Source organism: Aotus nancymaae, unplaced genomic scaffold, assembly GCF_030222135.1.
Source record: "Aotus nancymaae isolate 86718 unplaced genomic scaffold, 86718_ANA_hifiasm-v0.15.2.pri h1tg000108l, whole genome shotgun sequence".
In the NCBI taxonomy this organism is placed as follows: domain Eukaryota; kingdom Metazoa; phylum Chordata; class Mammalia; order Primates; family Aotidae; genus Aotus; species Aotus nancymaae.
The window spans coordinates 39948450-39966076 of record NW_026988523.1 but is presented as its reverse complement, the minus strand read 5'-3'; the positions used below and the strand labels follow the sequence as shown (position 1 = coordinate 39966076).

The 17627-nt window shown below is 41.3% G+C and overlaps 1 protein-coding gene across 5 annotated transcripts in view; it reads right to left on the bottom strand.

Moving 5' to 3' along the window:
- Positions 1–17627, bottom strand: part of SDHC (succinate dehydrogenase complex subunit C) — a 44209-nt gene that overhangs the window by 23562 nt on the left and 3020 nt on the right. For 4 of the 5 annotated variants that reach the window (XM_012449600.3, XM_012449598.2, XM_012449597.2 and 1 more), the window contains exons 2-4: positions 13275–13331; positions 7839–7940; positions 626–687 (exon numbers count right to left, since the gene is read on the bottom strand). In XM_012449600.3, the coding sequence (XP_012305023.1) occupies positions 626–687; positions 7839–7940; positions 13275–13331 (221 nt within the window). Of the gene's footprint in view, positions 1–625; positions 688–7838; positions 7941–13274; positions 13332–13537; positions 13556–17627 lie in introns of those variants that run through there. The other variant, XM_064370682.1, reaches the window with a different exon arrangement.

Here is a 17627-nt window from a genome sequence, read left to right as displayed (position 1 = left end):
TTCATCTTGGACTATGTTTCATCAATGATCAGTCAGCCATCCCATCTCTATTACACTTCTCTGCTCTCTATAATTTCAATAAATATGATATTAGGAAGTGCTAGGGAATGGGTTAAAAATTTGGTAAGAAAATAATCTGGGCAGGGCATGTTGGCTCACGCCTGTAATCCCAGCACTTTGGGAGTTTGAGGCAGGTGGATCATGAGGTCAGGAGATCAAGATCATCCTGGCTAACACAGTGAAATCCCATCTCTACTAAAAATACAAAAAAGTAGCCAGGTGTGGTGGCACGCTCCTGTAGTCCCAGCTACTCGGGAGGCTGAGACAGGAGAATCGCTTGAACTGGGAGGTGGAGGTTGCAGTGAGCCGAGATCAAGCCACTGCACTCCAGCCTGGGCAACAGAACAACTGTCTCAAAAAAAAAAAAAAGAAAGAAAAAATCTGAGCACAGTGTAACTCATAATTAACTGTTAAAGGGATGAATGAAAAATAAACTTAAAAGAGACTTATTGTTCCCTCTAAATCAAGCTGCAGAACTGCAAAGGAGGCAGTGACTAGGGTCACTGAAACAGCCAAGATTTTCAAAGAAGCAAATGTGTGTGTGTGTAAAAACACATATACATACCTGCACTCAAAGCAATACCAGTGCCACGGTGGCAGATGGACATCGCCATGGGAAGAGACCAACTGTAAAACACACAAAGACAATTTTAAAAAGGAAAAGATGACACCATAGTAGAGTTCATCTTGGCAAAAATATAAACTAATTTTGAAATAGGTGCTATTTTCTTTTTTCCTTTTTCTTTTTTTTTTTGAGACAGAGTCTAGCTCTATCACGCAGGCTGGATTGCAGCAGCCCGATCTTGGTTCACTGCAACCTCCGCCTCCCCTTCCAGTTTCAAGCGATTCTCCTGAATAGGCACTATTTTCTAAAAACAAAAACAAACAAAAAATACCCAGCTTTCAAATTTCTGTGTTTTCACTTTTTTTCTTCCCCACAGACGGAGTCTTGTTCTGTCACCCAGGCTGGAGTGCTGTGGTGCAATCTCAGCTCACCGCAACCTGTGCCTCCTGGGTTCAAGAGATTCTCCAGTCTCAGCCTCCTGAGTAGCTGGTATTACATCCACCCACCACCACATCTGGCTAATTTTTGTATTTTTAGTAAAGACTGAGTTTCACCATCTAGGCCAGGCTGGTTTTGAACTCCTGACCTCATGAGCTGCCCAACTTAGCCTCCCAAAGTGCTGGGATTACAGGCATGAGCCACCGTGCCCAGCCATGTTCCCACTTTTTACTTTAAAAATACAAACCGGGGCCGGGCACGGTGGCTCACACCTGTAATCCCAGCACTTTGGGAGGCTGAGGCGGGGGGATCACCCAAGGTCAGGAGTTTGAGATCAGCCTTAACAACATGGAGAAATCCCATCTCAACTAAAAATACAAAATTAGCCGGGCATGGTGGCACACTCCTATAATCTCAACTAGTCGGGAGGCTGAGGCAGAAGAATCACTTGAACCCAGGAGGTGGAGGTTGCAGTGAGCCGAGATTACACCATTGCACTCCAGACTGGGCAACAAGAGTGAAACTCCATCTCAAAAAATAAAATAAAATGATGTTGGGAGTTTAGACCAGCCTGACCAACATACAGAAACCCCATCTCTACTAAAAATACAAAATTAGTCGGGCATGGTGGCACATGCCTGTTATCCCAGCTACTTGGGAGGCTGAGGCAGGAGAAATGCTTGAACCCAGGAGGTGGAGGTTGCAGTAAGCCGAGATTGTGCCACTGCACTCCAGCCTGGGCAACAGAGCAAGACTCCGTCTCAAAAAAAAAAAAAAAGAGAAAATGCTACAATAAATTACCTATCCTAAATTTTTATATCCAGTCTTCTGGATTTAGCATATATTTCTTAATCCACAGTAGTTGTGAAATACTTTTTGTCACCAAACCCCTTTTTGAATCATGCATCATCAACTTTCCATAGAAGGACAACCAACACTGTTATTCTAGACCTAGTTCTCACGCTCAAGAGGGAACTGGTGGGTAAAATGGAAAGAACAAGAGTTTCTGTAGAAAGTTAACACTCATCTTGGAATGTTAGCTTAGACAAAGAATACCAAACATAATCAAACCATATATTAAACACTCTAAAGAAAAATGAGGAGGTTAAAAAGATCTCAAAAGAAAATTCTACCTACATAATGAAAATGGTCACAGTAAGAAAGGAGTATTCCCAAATAAATTAAAAATATTAATACTAGCTAGATACCACTCTGATCAACTCAGATTTAACAACAGAAATACAAAAGGTGGAAGAGCCACATAATCAAGGGCAGAGAACAATGGGGTGATTTGGCAAGAAGAATCAGGAGACTGAAACCCAGAATGAGCTGAGGCTTGCAAAAATCTCAAGGACAACAAAAAGGAGCTTTTAAAATTGTATTCTGAGACAGAGAGCCTCCTAACTGGGATGAGCAATTTTATGCTAATTGATGACAGAGTGTGAAACAGACTGCACAACTATGTTATCTGTCGAAGAGAATGATTATCAGCATGAAAAAGACGGAAGAAATATTGATTTGAAAGACTTGAAACCCTAAAGAGGTGAGAAAATTAGAAGATTCCAAACACACTTGGGGCTCTGGGACCAGATGAATCAAATCCCATGACTGAAAGAGCTAATAGAAGAAACATATGCACTGTTTTGGAAATCTTTCAGAAATACTGATATAGAAAATGGGAGTGATGTAATATGAAACTGCTGAATTCAAATGTTACCCTAATTTTCAAAAACAGTTAAAATCATAGCCTGGTTAGCCCAGTAATGAAAAGGTAAACGATTTTGTTTTCTAAAAATAACCACATTATTTCCAGTCCCCCATGATCTTCCAGAATCTTGTCATTTCTCCTCAAGCAAGCATTTAGCCTCTACCCTTGAACCTGGGCAGGACTTGATGCTCGACTGCTTCAAAAGATAGAATGCAGCAGAAGTGATGCTGCGTGACTTACAAATTCTCCTTCCTCCCTCATCCTATGTAGAAACCCAAAGCAGCTTACACAGATATCACGTGAAAAGGCCTATGGAGAGAGAAAATAAGGGCCCTATCCAACAGCCAGAATCAACCCAAGACACGTGAATAATTGGATCTTCAGATTTAATTCAGCCCCTAGCCTTTGTGTTTTCCAGCTGAGGTCTCAGGCATCATGGAGCAAAGATAAGTCTTCTTCACTAGTCCCTTATGAACATTCTACATCTTGATTATAGAAAATCAAGATTGTGGCCAGGCTCAGTGGCTCATGCCTATAATCCTAGCACTCTGGGAGGCCGAGGTGGGCAGACTGCCTGAGCTCAGGAGTTTGAGACCAGCCTGGGCAACATGGCAAAAAAAAAAACCCCTGTCTCTACAAAAAATACAAGAATTACCCAGATATGGTGGCATGCACCTGTAGTCCCAGCTACTTGGGGGCGCTGAGGTAGCAGGATTGCCTAAGCCCGGGAGGTGGAGGCTACAGCAAGCAGTGATCCTGCCACTGTACTCCAGCCTGAGTGACAGAGGGAGACCCTGCCTGAAAAGCAAAAAATAACAACAAAAAATACCTCCAGAAAAGTAAAAACATTTGTCCAATGGCCAAGACTGCCAATGGCCAATAAGTACATGAAAAGATATTTAACATCACTAACCATTTACTTCCAGACCTCTCAAAAAATCCAAAAAGTGGTTAATAGAAAATATGATTTCAGATATCTCAGATATCTTTCCCTGACATGCCACTCTGGAAATAGCCCCATGTTCCTGGCTGCTTTCCCCCCACCAACCCCAAGTATATCTGGAGTTACATAAGAAAAGCAAACAAGGTAGTGAAAAAATCACCTCACAACCTACAACCATTCTTTATATGGCCTGTGAAAAAAGGCCAGGACTTTAAATGTAGATTCAGAATAATTTGGGAAGCTCTTTTTCCATTATAATTCTTCCTCAAAACTTTTCTCTCTTAAAAAAAAGATTCACCATTAAACAGGAAGAAATGAGATCACTTATTAGTCTCCTTCTGTTTTAGTGGCATGTCCAGTTTCTACAAACAGGATTATTCCTGGAATCTGGCTTGGAAAAAAACTTAAGGGTTATGGTATTTGTGGAGGTGGTTAAAAAATGGCCAGCCTCATTGGCAGAAACCCAAGAGAGTAGCAGAGCTCAAGATGCTTTACTGGGTTAGCCTAAAAAAAAAAAAGCAGATTTACGGGGACTTATTTCAAAGACATCAGCAAAAAACAGCTATCAATGCCACTTTTGAAGATGAGATAAACAGAGATGTGTACATATGCATGTATGCTGTATGTATGTATATACTTATATACATACACATGTGGTGTGTGTGAGACAGAGAATGCATACATACATATGCTACCTCTATCCACAGAGGGCCTAGAAGCAATGACATACCAGTAGCAATGAGCGCATCTAGCACCCAGATATTGATTTCACAGGAGTCATTTTGAAGAACTCCTATTGGCCAGGTCTGGGACAATTTGAACACCAAAATAAATAATAACAGAGGGCTTGGCCTGGTGGCTTACGCCTGCAATCCCAGCACTTTGGGAGGCCAAGGCGGGAGGATCACGAGGTCAGGAGGTAGAGACCAGCCAGGCCAACATGGTAAAACCCAGTCTCTACTAAAAATACAAAAATTAGCCAGATGTGGTGGCACATGCCTGTAATCCCAGCTACTCAGGAGACTGAGGAAGAAGAATCACTTGAACCCAGGAAGCAGAGGTTGCAGTGAGCTGAGATTGCACCACTGCACACCAGCCTGGGCGACAAAAATAAATAAATACACAGTATAATCCTTTAGGTAAAATAATGCTTGAGTCCATATTATCCTTGAGTCCATACTGATAAAGCAAGCAAGCAAGCATTACCCTATCATAACAAATAAATCTAGAAAATATTATATAAAATTACTAACAATACATTTGGCAACTATGTCGGTAATAAATGATTTAGGCAAGTACCTCCAACAGATACTGATGAGTAAATAACTGATGAGAAAGAATATTTAGTTTCAAAGTATCTCCTCTCCAAAATATGTATTAATTAATAAATACAACATCCTTATTCAATAACTTTATGGTAGAGAAATCTAGCAGACACATCTTAAACAGTGACAAAAGTTAACATCACCAATAATGGGATAAATCATCAGCACCTGCCTCCTGATACAATGTACTCAGAGAACTATAGCATCACTGCAGGGGTATTCCTCCCAAAAATGCATAAATCATAAAACAGCAAATAGCCGGGCGTTGTGGCTCCCACCTGTAATCCCAGCACTTTGGGAGGCCAAGGCACACAGATCACCTGAGGTCAGGAGTTGGAGACCAGCCTGACCAACACAGTGAAACTTCATCTCTACTAAAAATACAAAATTAGCTGGGCGTGGTGGTGCATGCCTGTAATCCCAGCTACTCAGGAGGCTGAGGCAGGAGAATCGCTTCAACCCAGGAGGCAGAGGTTGCAGTGAGCCGAGATCTCACCATTGCACTCCAGCCTGGGCAACAAGAACGAACCTTCACCTCAAAAAAAACAAAAAACAAAAAACACCAAATAAACCCAAATTGAGGAACATTCTAAAAATGTCTAGGTCATAACAAATAAGGAAAGACTAAAAATGTCTTCCATACTGTAGGAGATTAAAGAGACATGACAACTAAACATATAATTCTAGGTTCAATCTTAGGCCTATAAAGAACATTTATGGAGTGGCAAAATTTGAATGGGACCTAAGGTTTAGATAGTAACACTGGATCAATGTTAATTTTCTAATTAACGTAGTGCTGGTTGTACTTTGGAGATTGTCTTGCAATTGAGGAAACACACACTCAAGCATTTATAAGAAGTTGTAGTAGGCAGAATAATGGCCTCCTTAAAGATGTCCATATTCTAATCCCTAGAACCTATGAATATGTTACCTTTTATGGCAAAGGGGAATTAAGGTTGCAGATGAAATTAAAGTTGCTAATAAGACAACCTTAAGATAAAGAGACTAGGCTGTATGCAGTGGCTCACACCTGTAATCCCAGAACTTTGGGAGGCCAAAGTGGGAGGACAGCTTGAGCCTAGGAGTTCAAAGTCAGTCTAAGCAACATGGCCAAACTCCATTTCTAGGAAATATTTAAAAATGAGTCAGGCATGGTGGTGCATGCCTGTAGTCCCAGGTACTCAGGAGGCTGAGCTGAAAGGACCACTTAAGCCTGTGAGGTTGAAGCTGCAGTGAGCCATGATCATTCCCCACAAGTTTTATTAAAAACTTGTAGAGCCGGGCATGGTGGCTCATGCCTATAATCCCAGCAGGAGGCCAAGGCAGTTGGATCACAAGGTCAGACGTTGGAGACCAGCCTGGCCAACGTGGTGAAACCCCATCTCTACTAAAAATACAAAAAAATTAGCTGGGCATGGTGGTACTTGCCTGTAATCCCAGCTACTCAGGAGGCTGAGGCAGGAGAATCACTTGAAACCAGGAGGTGGAAGTTGCAGTGAGCTGAGATCTTGCCACTGCACTCCAGCCTGGGCGACAGAGTGAGACTTTATCTCAAAAAAAAGCGGGTTCTAACTTAAAGAATGAAAAAAAAGAAAAAAAAAAGCCGGGGGAGTGGTGGGGGAGGCAAAGAGTAAAAATTTTAGGCTTTGCAGGCCAAGTGGCAAAGTGAGTGACTCCATCTCAAAAAAAAAACTTGTAGAAAATTTGTGCATTTCAGCCTGGGCAACACAGCGAGACCCTGTCTCAAAAACAAAACAACACAGATTATCCTAGATTATTAGGACAGGCCCAGTGTAATCATAAAGGTCTTTAACAGCAGAAGAGAGAAAAGAGAAAAAAGAAAAGCAGAAGAGGCTCACAGAAGAAAGGAGTCAAAGAAGAAATGTGATGACGGAAGCAGGGTCAACTGCTGTGACTGAAGAATTCAATTTAGCATTGCTGGTTCTGAAGATGGCAGAAGGAGGACACATGCCAAGGAATTCAGATAGCCTCTGGAAGCTAGAAAAGGCAAGGAAATGCATTCTTCCCTAGGGCCTCCAGAAGGAAACAGGGCCCTGCAAACACCTTGATTTCAGTCCAGGAAGATTCTGTCAGACTTCTGACCCACAGAACTGTAATAAATTTGTGTTGTTTTAAGTCACTAAGTTTGCAATAATTTGTTATGGCAGCAAACAGAAAACTAGTATAGATTGTGATGACTGAAAGAGGAGTGCAGCTGTAATGAACACCCAAAAATGCTGAAGTGCCTTTGAAATTGGGCAGTGGAAGGGATTAAGATAATTTTTAGAACCGTAATTTTTAAAAAGCCCAAATTGCCTTGAACAGATGTTAGTAGAAATATGGATGTTGTGTTGGTGAGGATGTGGATAAACTGGAACCCTTATACACTGCTAGTGGAAATGTACAATGGTGCATTTCTATTGTATTTTTAGTAGAGACGGGTTTTCACTATGTTGACCAGGATGGTCTCAATCTCCTGACCTCGCGATCTACACGCCTCGGCCTCCCAAAGTGCTGGGATTATAGGCGTGAGCCACCACACCTGGACCAGAATTTTCTTAATGGTAGTTTTGCAGGATAAATTACCCTTCTAATGCTAGAAGATAGAATTTGGTCATCTCCATATAAAAAAGGCCTAAGATAATCCTTACATTATCTCCCTCTACCCTGAAGGGTTCACCTTATCTACATAGCTGTATTTTAGTCGAGCAAAAGTGATAGAAGTTTCAGGTAGGCTAAAGATCAACCTTAAGAACTTTCACCCACTACCGCTAGATTCTCCGGCTCCAGAGTCCTTACCTGTAGATAGTGATGTGGGGAGATAAGGGACGGTTGGAACCTGTGTTCTTATTCCAGAACCGCTCCATCTCTTCTTTGGCTGTGGTTCCCAACGGAACAGCACTAAAATAAAACCAGAAAGTTTCAAAAGAACTAAAAGTAAGCTTGGTTTAATATTTTGCATAACTTTTTGTTAAGTTCATATTTTGCAATACAGGCCGGGCAGGGTAGCTCACACCTGTAATCCCAGCACTTTCGGAGGCCAAGGTGGGCGGATCACCTGAGGTCGGGAGCTCAAGACCAGCCTGACCAACATGGAGAAACCCCATCTCCATTAAAAATACAAAATTAGCTGGGTGTGGCAGCAGGCGCCTGTAATCCCAGCTACTCTGGAGGCAGAGGCAGGAGAATTGCTTGAATCCAGCAGGCAGAGGTTGCAGTGAGCCGAGATTGTGCCATTGCACTCCAACCTGGGCAACAAGAGCAAAATTGTCTCAAAAAAAAAATTGCAATATATTTTTAGAAAGTTTTTGTTAGGGAAGCAGGAGCCTAGGAGAGCCAGAGTGACACTATTTTAAAATTGACTCCATCTCGCTACAGCAATAGAAAACAGAAAATATTAAAAATAAAATCAACTCCATCTTAAAACTAGCAAGGCAGATTCCTTGCCAGTCACAACCCACGGTCCTAAGATGTTTACAGTTAAGGAAGCAGCTTGGTAATACCTGCAAAGACAAACTCCAGCAATAGAAAGTGCAGATGTCCCAATACCCATAACAACATATGCTTTCAAAATAATTATTGTTATGCTTTGATGTCCTTACACACTAAAATGTCAAGGATAGTTTTCTTTAAATCAACAGAATAATAAATTTTGTCATGCTGTCTGCTCCTCCGCATGTAAGCACAGCTTAATTTAGTCTTTACATAGACAAGACCTCTATATAAGGAACACTTAGGCCAGGCATGGTGGCTCATGCCTATAATCCCAGCGCTTTGGGAGGCTAAGGTGGTCAGACAACTTGAGCCTAGAAGTTTGAGACCAGCCTGGGCAACATGGCAAAACCCCGTCTCCACAAAAAGTGTAAAGAAAATTAAGCCAGGCATGATGGTCCAAGCCTATAGTCCCAGCTATTCGGGAGGCTAAGGTGAGAGGATGTCCTGAGCCCAGGGAGGTAGAGCTACAGTGAGCTGTGATTGCATGATGGTACTCCAGCCTCGGCAACAAAGCAAGACTCTATCTCAAAATATTTTCAGAAAATTAAAAATTAAAAAAATAAAAATTTAAAGACATAGAAAAAAATAAATTAAAAAAAAAAGAGAGAGAAGAAAAAAAGAAACTTAAAGACAGCATGTTCCTCCACTTGTTTCCTTACGACATCCTATTATATAATGGAGTAGTTTCTAATAAACTTGCTCCTTTCACTGCGCTTTGCTACTCACCTTGAATTCCTTCCTACATGAGATCCAAGACCCCTCTCTTGGGGTCTGGGGTCAAGACCCTTTTTCCAATAACAGTATGATGGGCTAGACAAATCCACAGTATTGGGAAAACATGTTCCTCCACTTACCTTACTTTTATACCAAGTTTAATTCAGTTAATAACCTCAATCATCTGATGAGATCATATCAGACGATAACTCTGATATCAGACGATAATTTCTTTTTCTTTTTTTTTTGAGACGGAATCTCGCTCTGTCGTCAGGCCGGAGTTCAGTGGCACAATCTCGGCTCACTGTGACCTTCGCATCCCAGATTCAAGCAATTCTCCTACCTCAGCCTCCCGAGTAGCTGGGACTACAGGCGTGTGCCACCATGCCTAGCTAATTTTTGTATTTTTAGTAGAGATGGGGCCAGGATGATCTTGATCTCTTGACCTCATTATCCACCCACCTTGGCCTCCCAAAGTGCTGGGATTACAGGCATGAGCCACCACACCCAGCCAATAACTCTGCTTTCTAATCCCACCCAATACACAGGTCTGACAGTGAAAGCGCAACTTCTTGTTGGGTGGCAGGGCAAGTGTATTTTTAAAATATTCACATAAATGGATTATGCTTTTCCACGGCCAGAGTTTTAACTCATACATTACCATCTGCTTTCATCTGGCTTTTCAAGATTCCCTTTCAGGTTCTCAAAAATCAAGAACTAGATTCAGCTTGGTACCACAATAGTTTCTTGGTTTCCTTTGTCACTGGGCTAGGTTGAAACCAACTATTAACCAGCTATGCTCAGGCCAGGTGTGGTGGCTCATGCCTGTAATCCTAGCACTTTGAGAGGCCAAGGCAGGAGGATCCCTTGAGCCCAGGAGTTCAAGACCAGCCTGGGCAACATAGGGAGACCCTGTCTCTATAAATAAATAAATAAGAAACAGCTATCCTTAACAATTTATTAGGCTGAGCATGGTGACTCATGCCTGTAATCCTAGCACTTTCAGAGGCTGAGGTGGGTGGATCTCTTGAGCCCAGGAGTTCAAGACCAGCCTGGGCAATATGGTAAAACCCCTTCTCTACAAAAAATACAAAAACTAGCTGGGCGTGGTGGTGTGCACCTATAGTTCAACTGCTCAGGAGGCTGAGATGGGAGGATCACCTGAGCCCAGGGGGATTGAGGATGTGGTGAGCCATGATCATGTCACTGCACTTCAGTCTGGGTGACAGACTGAGATCCTGTCTCAGAAAAAAAAAAACTATTATGTGCCTATATTAAACATGATTTCATTCCTTCAAGAAAGTATCTGTCTAGAGATTATCTATTAATTACAAAAGGAAGCAACAGTAACTTCACAATAGAAAAATTCTAGCAGACATTTGTTATCCAAATGATCAAAGTTAAAAATTAGGCCGAGTGCAGTAGCTCACACCTGTAATTTCCAGAAGTTTGGGAGGCCAAGGCAAGAGGATCACTTGAGGCTAGGAGTTTAAGACCAGCCTGGGCAACACAGTGAGACCTCCATCTCTAATTTAAAAAAAGAAAGAGGGCCAGGTGCAGTGGCTCACGACTATAATCTTAGCACTTTGGGAGGCCTAGGCAGGCAGATCGCCTGAGCTCAGGAGTTTGACACCAGCCTAGCCAAAATGGCGAAATCCCACCTCTACCAAAATTACAGAAAATTAGCCAGGTGTGGTGGTGAGCTCCTGTGGTCCCAGCTACTCAGGAGGCGGAAGTGGAAGGATCCCCTGAGCCTGGGAGGCTGAGGTTGCACTGAGCCATGATCACTCCACTGCAACCCAGCCTGGGTGAGATCCCATCTCAAAAAAAAACAGAATTAAAAAAAAAAAATTAGCCAGGTGCAGTGGTTGACGTCTGTAATCTCAGCACTTTTGGAGGCCAAGGAGGGCAGATCACCTAAGGTCGGGAGTTCAAGACCAGCCTGACCAACGTGGAGAAACCCTATCTCCACTAAAAATACACAATTAGCAGGCGTGGTGGTACCTGCCTGCAATTCCAGCTACTCGGTAGGCTGAGGCAGGAGAATCACTTGAACCTGGGAGGAGGAGGTTGTGGTGAGCCGAGATCATGCCACTGCACTCCAGCCTGGGCAACAAGAGCAAAACTCTGTCTCAACAAAAAAAAAAAAGGAAAAATTACTGATAATGGTAAAATATGGCATCATATGGCCCTTGACATGATGTATTGAGGATATAACATCATCCATTACTCCTGCCAAAAAAGCACAACCTGAATCTAATCATTAGGAAAGAATCAGAAAAAGCCAACTTGAGGAACCCTACAAAACTGGCCTGTATTCTTCAAAAACTGTCAATGTCATAAGACTGTAGAGAAAGTCTAAGCAACAGTTCCAGATTATAGGACACTAAAGAAAGAGGTCAACTAAGTTCAATGTGTGAGCCTAATTAGATTCTGGATGGATAATGGAGAATTGTGTTTCTTTTTTCTTTCTTTTTTTTTTTTTTGAGACGGAGTTTCGCTCTTGTCACTCAGGCTGGAGTGCAATGGCACGATCTCAGCTCACTGCAACCTCCGCCTTCTGGATTAAAGCAATTCTCCTGCCTCAGCCTCCCAAGTAGCTGGGATTACTTACAGGCATCCGCCATCATCCCAGGCTAATTTTTTGTATTTTTAGTAGAGACGGGGTTTCACCATGTTGGCCAGGCTGGTCTTGAACTCCTGACCTCAGGTGATCCACCTGCCTCAGCCTCCCAAAGTGCTGGGATTACAGGTGTGAGCCACTGCACCCGACCTTGTTTTTAAAATAGAGATGGAGGTCTCATTCTATTGCCCAGGCTGGAGTTCAGTGGCATGATCATAGCTCACTGCAGCCTCAAACTGCTGGGCCCAAGACATCCTCCTGCCTTAGCCTCCCCCATAGCTGGGGCTATAGGCACACGCCACCACACTCAGCTAATTTTTTATTTTTTAATTTTTTGTAGAGACAGCGGTCTCTTTCTGTTGCTCAGGCTGGTCTTGAACTCCTGGCCTCAAGTGATCCTTCTGCGTAGGCCTCCTAAATTGTAAGGATTACAGACATGAGCCACTGTGCCCAGCTGACTGTATTTCTATAAAATACATTATTTGGGACAAACGAAAAATCTGAAAATCAACTGTATACCAAATAACAGTTAATCAATGTTAAATTTCCCGAATTTGATAATTATGCTTATATAATTATACTACATTATGTAAGACAATTTCTTTATCCTTAGGAGAAACATTTAGAGGTAAATGGTCATGATATTCAAACTTACTCTTAAAGCATTCAGTGAAAATAGTAATAATTAAATATATATTAGGCTGAACTACACTAAGTCATTAATATTCCACCAGTTTTGACCTACAAAAATAAAAACTTCATATAGCATAATCTAAAATACAGAAAAAGAGTGATAAGCAAACACAATAAAATGTTAACAACTGACAAACGTGGGTGAAAGGTATACAGAATTTCATCAAACTATTCTTATAACTTTTCTGAAAGTATAAAATATTTCCAAAACAAAAAGTTTTTAAAAAGTCACACAAAGGCAATTGCTGACATCAACAGGCTGAGAATAAATATACAGCATGAAAGTCCAGGTGCAGTGGCTCATGCCTATGATCCCAGCGGAGGCAGGAGGATCACCTGAGCCCAGCAGTTCAAGACCAGCTTGGGCAAAATGGTGATACCCGTCTCTACAAAAAATACGAAAAATTAGCCAGGCATAGTGGCATACCATACACCTGTAGTCCCAGCAACAGGAAGCTGAGTTGAGGAAGTCGAGGCTACAGCGAGCTTTGATTGTGCCACTGCACTCTAGCCTAGGCAATAGAGAGCCTGTCTCAAAAACAAACAAACAACACGCATACATACAAACAATAAATAGTGACCACAATTACTTAAGTTTCAGTCAACTGTCTACAACTGCCCACTTTCGTACATATCCACGAAATCTAAGTCAACAATCTATTGCTTTCCCTCAGGAAAAAAAAAAATAATCTCCACACTTAGAAACTTACTTTCTGACACAGAGCTGAGGGCTAAAGTGGTTTCGAAGGCAATGACGACCAACGTGTCTGCAAGACAAGAGAATCAAAAATCAATATACATTTATAGATCCACTTCAGTATATCAACTTCTATTTTTGTACTATATTAGACTTACAGGTGAAGGAATGGATTAAAAATAAGATAAAAACAATGACAGTATCAGTGTCCTTGATATCATTTTCCAGTTGAAAAGCTACAACTTTAAGTAACTTGAAAATAATCAGAAATATTACCTAAAAATGCGAAATAAAGTTTGTTTTTTGTTTTTGAGATGGAGTCCCGCTCTGTCGCCAGGCTGGAGTGCAGTGGTGCAATCTCAGCTCACTGCAACCTCTGCCTCCGAGTTCAAGGGATTCTCCTGCCTCAGCCTCCCAAGTAGCTGGGATTACAGGCCCGTGCCACCATGCCTGGTTAATTTTTGTATTTTTAGTAGAGACAGGGTTTCACCACGTTGGCCAGAATGGTCTCGATCTCCTGAACTGGTGATCCACCCGCCTCGGCCTCCCAAAGTGCTGGGGGCCACTGTGCCCGGCTGCAAAATAAAGTTTTAATCAAACACAAATAATACAAGATAAAAGAATAAGAATAATCAGAGTTGGAAATGTTCAACAGAGAAACAGTGACTTTTTAAAAGCTAGGTCTTATTGGAGGTGAGATATAAGAGACAGGGTTAACAAAACAAAACAAAAACAGAATAATCCCACTGGTAACTGCAAGCGTATAGCTTAGCTTTAACAGAAACCTGATACAAATGGATGAATTTAAAAGGTTGGGCCAGGTGTGGTGGCTCATGCCTATAATCCCAGCACTTTGGGAGGCTGAGGCCAGTGGACTTTTTTTTTTAGTATATGTGCTGCCAAAGCGAGCACGGGGCCAGTGGACTACTTGAGCCTAGGAGTTCAATACCAGCCTGGACAACATGGTAAAACTCCATCTCTACAAAAAATATGAAAATTAGCTGGGCGTGGTAGTACATGCCTAGAGTCCCAGCTACTCTGGAGGCTGAGGTAGGAGTATCACTTGAGCCTGGGAGGCAGAGGTTGCAATGAGCCAAGATCGCACCACTGCATTCCAGACTGGGTGACAGTGATAGACCTTGTCTCAAAAAAAAAAAAAAAAAAAAAAAGGTTAAAGACTGCAAGGGGTTTGTGAATAGAGCATCCTAAATATTAAACTAGGTCATTTCAGAAACTAACATCAATCAAGCTCCAGATAACCTGAGTGAAGATTCCAAGTCAAAAAGTCTTTCATTGGATTGCAAATCCATATGAGAAATAAAAACAAAAGTAAAAAGGCAAAAAGTGTTTCATGTAATTATAATAACGTGCAAAAAAATGGGAATGAAAAAAATTTTTTACTGACCCTATGAAAGTTTTCTACTTAAAAGTTGCTATTTTTGAAATGTATATATCAGTGCCAGAATTGCTTTTCAAGTCACAAACTAAGACGTGCCCAGGCACTCTATCTAAGGAGAATGTAACTGATCCAAAGTTTACACAGTATGGGTTTTGCACCCCTACTCTGGAATATCCAAAATCTGAAACCTCCTAACCCAAAACTTTTTGAGGGCTTGACATGATGCTCAAAAGAAATGCTCACTGGAGCATTTTGGATTTCAGCTTAGTGATACTAAACCAGTAAATATAATGCAAATATTCCAAAATCTGAAAAAAATCCAAAATCCTAAAAACTTCTGGTCCCGAGCTTTTCAGAAAAGGGATGTTCATCGTGTATTATGAAAAACACATGACCATTATACCCTTCAGTCACATCATTATATCAAATCTTTCCAAAAGCATTTAAGAAAGTGAATAGAGTGAATCTCTGGGACTAAAACTTAAAAATACATTGATTCTACAAGTTTATTGCATATCCACTATGTGCAAGGCACTAGTAGGATACAAGATCTCATAAAGATCTAATGATCTTCTGAAAAAGCTCATGATGTCCCTCACACCATTGATATTAAACGCACAAACTTTTCAAAAGCTGTATGCTTCCCATTAGTACACTAGAAGGGCCCACTATTTGAAGGAAAAAAAATCTAACCAACACTTCCTTCTTCAGCTCTTCCCTCTTTCCAGCTTTGAAGGAAAGAGGTGAATACAGACATTGTATACCCAAGGCTCCCAGAAAGAAGTGGGAACAAATCTCTTTCAATCAATTGAATTGTGACTCTGAAGTTGCAGGGCACGCATTCCTCACACCAGGCTAGGCCCAGTCACTCAGCTACCCAGCAAGAGTTTGCAGATGTGGGTTGGAATCTATGGCGTGCCCTCTCTGTCTAGTGCTATTGTTTCCCAGACAAATATCAATGTCAACTTTCTACAAGGCCCTCACAGAAACTAGCTGCACAAATGCCATAACCTTATTTGAAATATGGCAAAAGTAGTTATCTGCCCTTCCCTTTCATGTGAAAACAGAACTCTGTATTTTTAATTGACAAACCAGAACTTAGAATTTCTAGTTACTGTTGCCCCCTTCTAAATGCATTATACATGTCTCCCCAAAATGTAATCATTGCTCAAATCACTTTTGAAACTCTTCTCTGGATTGGGGCAGCAAAGGTAATGTAAAAATAACATTAGAAAGTAAAAAATCAAGACTGAAATCTCAGAATAAGTTGTATAACTTGAGTGAGTCATTGAGCTTCAGCGTTTTCATTTATAAAATGGGACTGGTAATACCTACTTTATTGGTTACTGAGTGGACTGCACAAGAAAACATACAGGAAAGCATTGTCTAAACCACAAAATACCACATATATATGTAAGATATTATCACTGATCTCCCCACGGTCTTTAGAATTTGCATCACATTCTCTTTAAAACCCTCAGAGGTGACAAGAATATCATCTACTGAAAATAAATTTGATTTCTGGAAAAAAAAGTTATTCAAAGTCAAGTCTATGTGATCAAATTCAATTATACCAAATGTAGTCCAAAACAAGATGTGACTATAATATAATGAGTTTCTCTTATTATAGTCATATGACTTTGCCCAGGCTGGACTACAGTGGTGCGATCTTGGCCCACTGCAATCTCTGCTGCCTGGGTTCAAGCAATTCTCCTGCCTCAGCCTCCTGAGTAGCTGGGAATACAGGTGCCCACCACCACACCGGGCTAATTTTTGTATTTTTAGCAGAGTTAAATTAATATATAAAGTTAATATATAACCTTGAATGACATGATGAACAGTAATTTGTATACAAAAGTTCTGGTTAATGATTATTACCACTCCACTACCAAGCTGTAACCTAAGTCATCCTTGATTTATTTTCTCTCACCCCATATATATGCATGGAATCGCCCAACCTTATCATTAACATCTCGGAAACTTCATCCCAATCCATTGCTATAATCTATATTCTCTTCATTTCTCACTAGGACGTAACAGGAGCTCCTGAACTGATCTCCCTAGCACCAATCTCTTACATATGATTCAATACCACCAACACTAATTTACTGAAAAGTAAATAAAATAACATGGTTTCATCATTCTTTCACCTAAAAGTCTTTAACAGTTAATTTCTCACTGCTTACAGTATAAGATCCAAACTGTGGGCAAACAATGCACTTTACAATGTGGCCCAATCCAACTCTGGGCCTAACCTCCCACAAATTCCTTTCAATCCCCTCTAATTCTGCCACACTGAACATTACATCATGTCCAGATACAGCAAACCCTCTTTTGACCACATGACTTTGCTCATGCTGTTCTCTGACTAGAGCCTCCCTCAGAGTCTGTTAAACTCATCCTTCAAAACCCCCTAAGTGCCGGCACAGTAGCTCACGTCTGTAATCCCAGCACTACGGGAGGCCAAGGTGGGTGGATCATTTGAGGTCAGCATATCAAGACCAGCCTGGCCAACATGGTGAAACCATGTTTCTACTAAAAATACAAAAATTAGCTGGGCATAGTGGCACACACCTGCAATCCCAGCTACCCAGGTGGCTGAGGTAGGAGAATCTCTTGAACCCAGGAGGCAGAGGCTGCAGTAAGCCAAGATTGTACCACTGCACTCCAGCCTGGGTGACAGACCAAGACTCAGTCTCAAAAAAAAAAACCAAAAATTAAAAAAAAAAAATTCCTGGATAGCAAGACCACCACTTCTTTAGCCTTACTTGCTGTATCTACCATGCTCTCACACTTGTTCATATCTATCAATATTTCTTACATTGTTTAATAATTAATCTATTTATCTACCTGCTAGACTTTGAGCTCAAGGACAGGACTGGAATAGTTTGGATCCATAGTACTTGTTTTTTTGAGACGGAGTTTTGCTCTTGTTGCCCAGACTGGAGTACAATGGCACAATCTCGG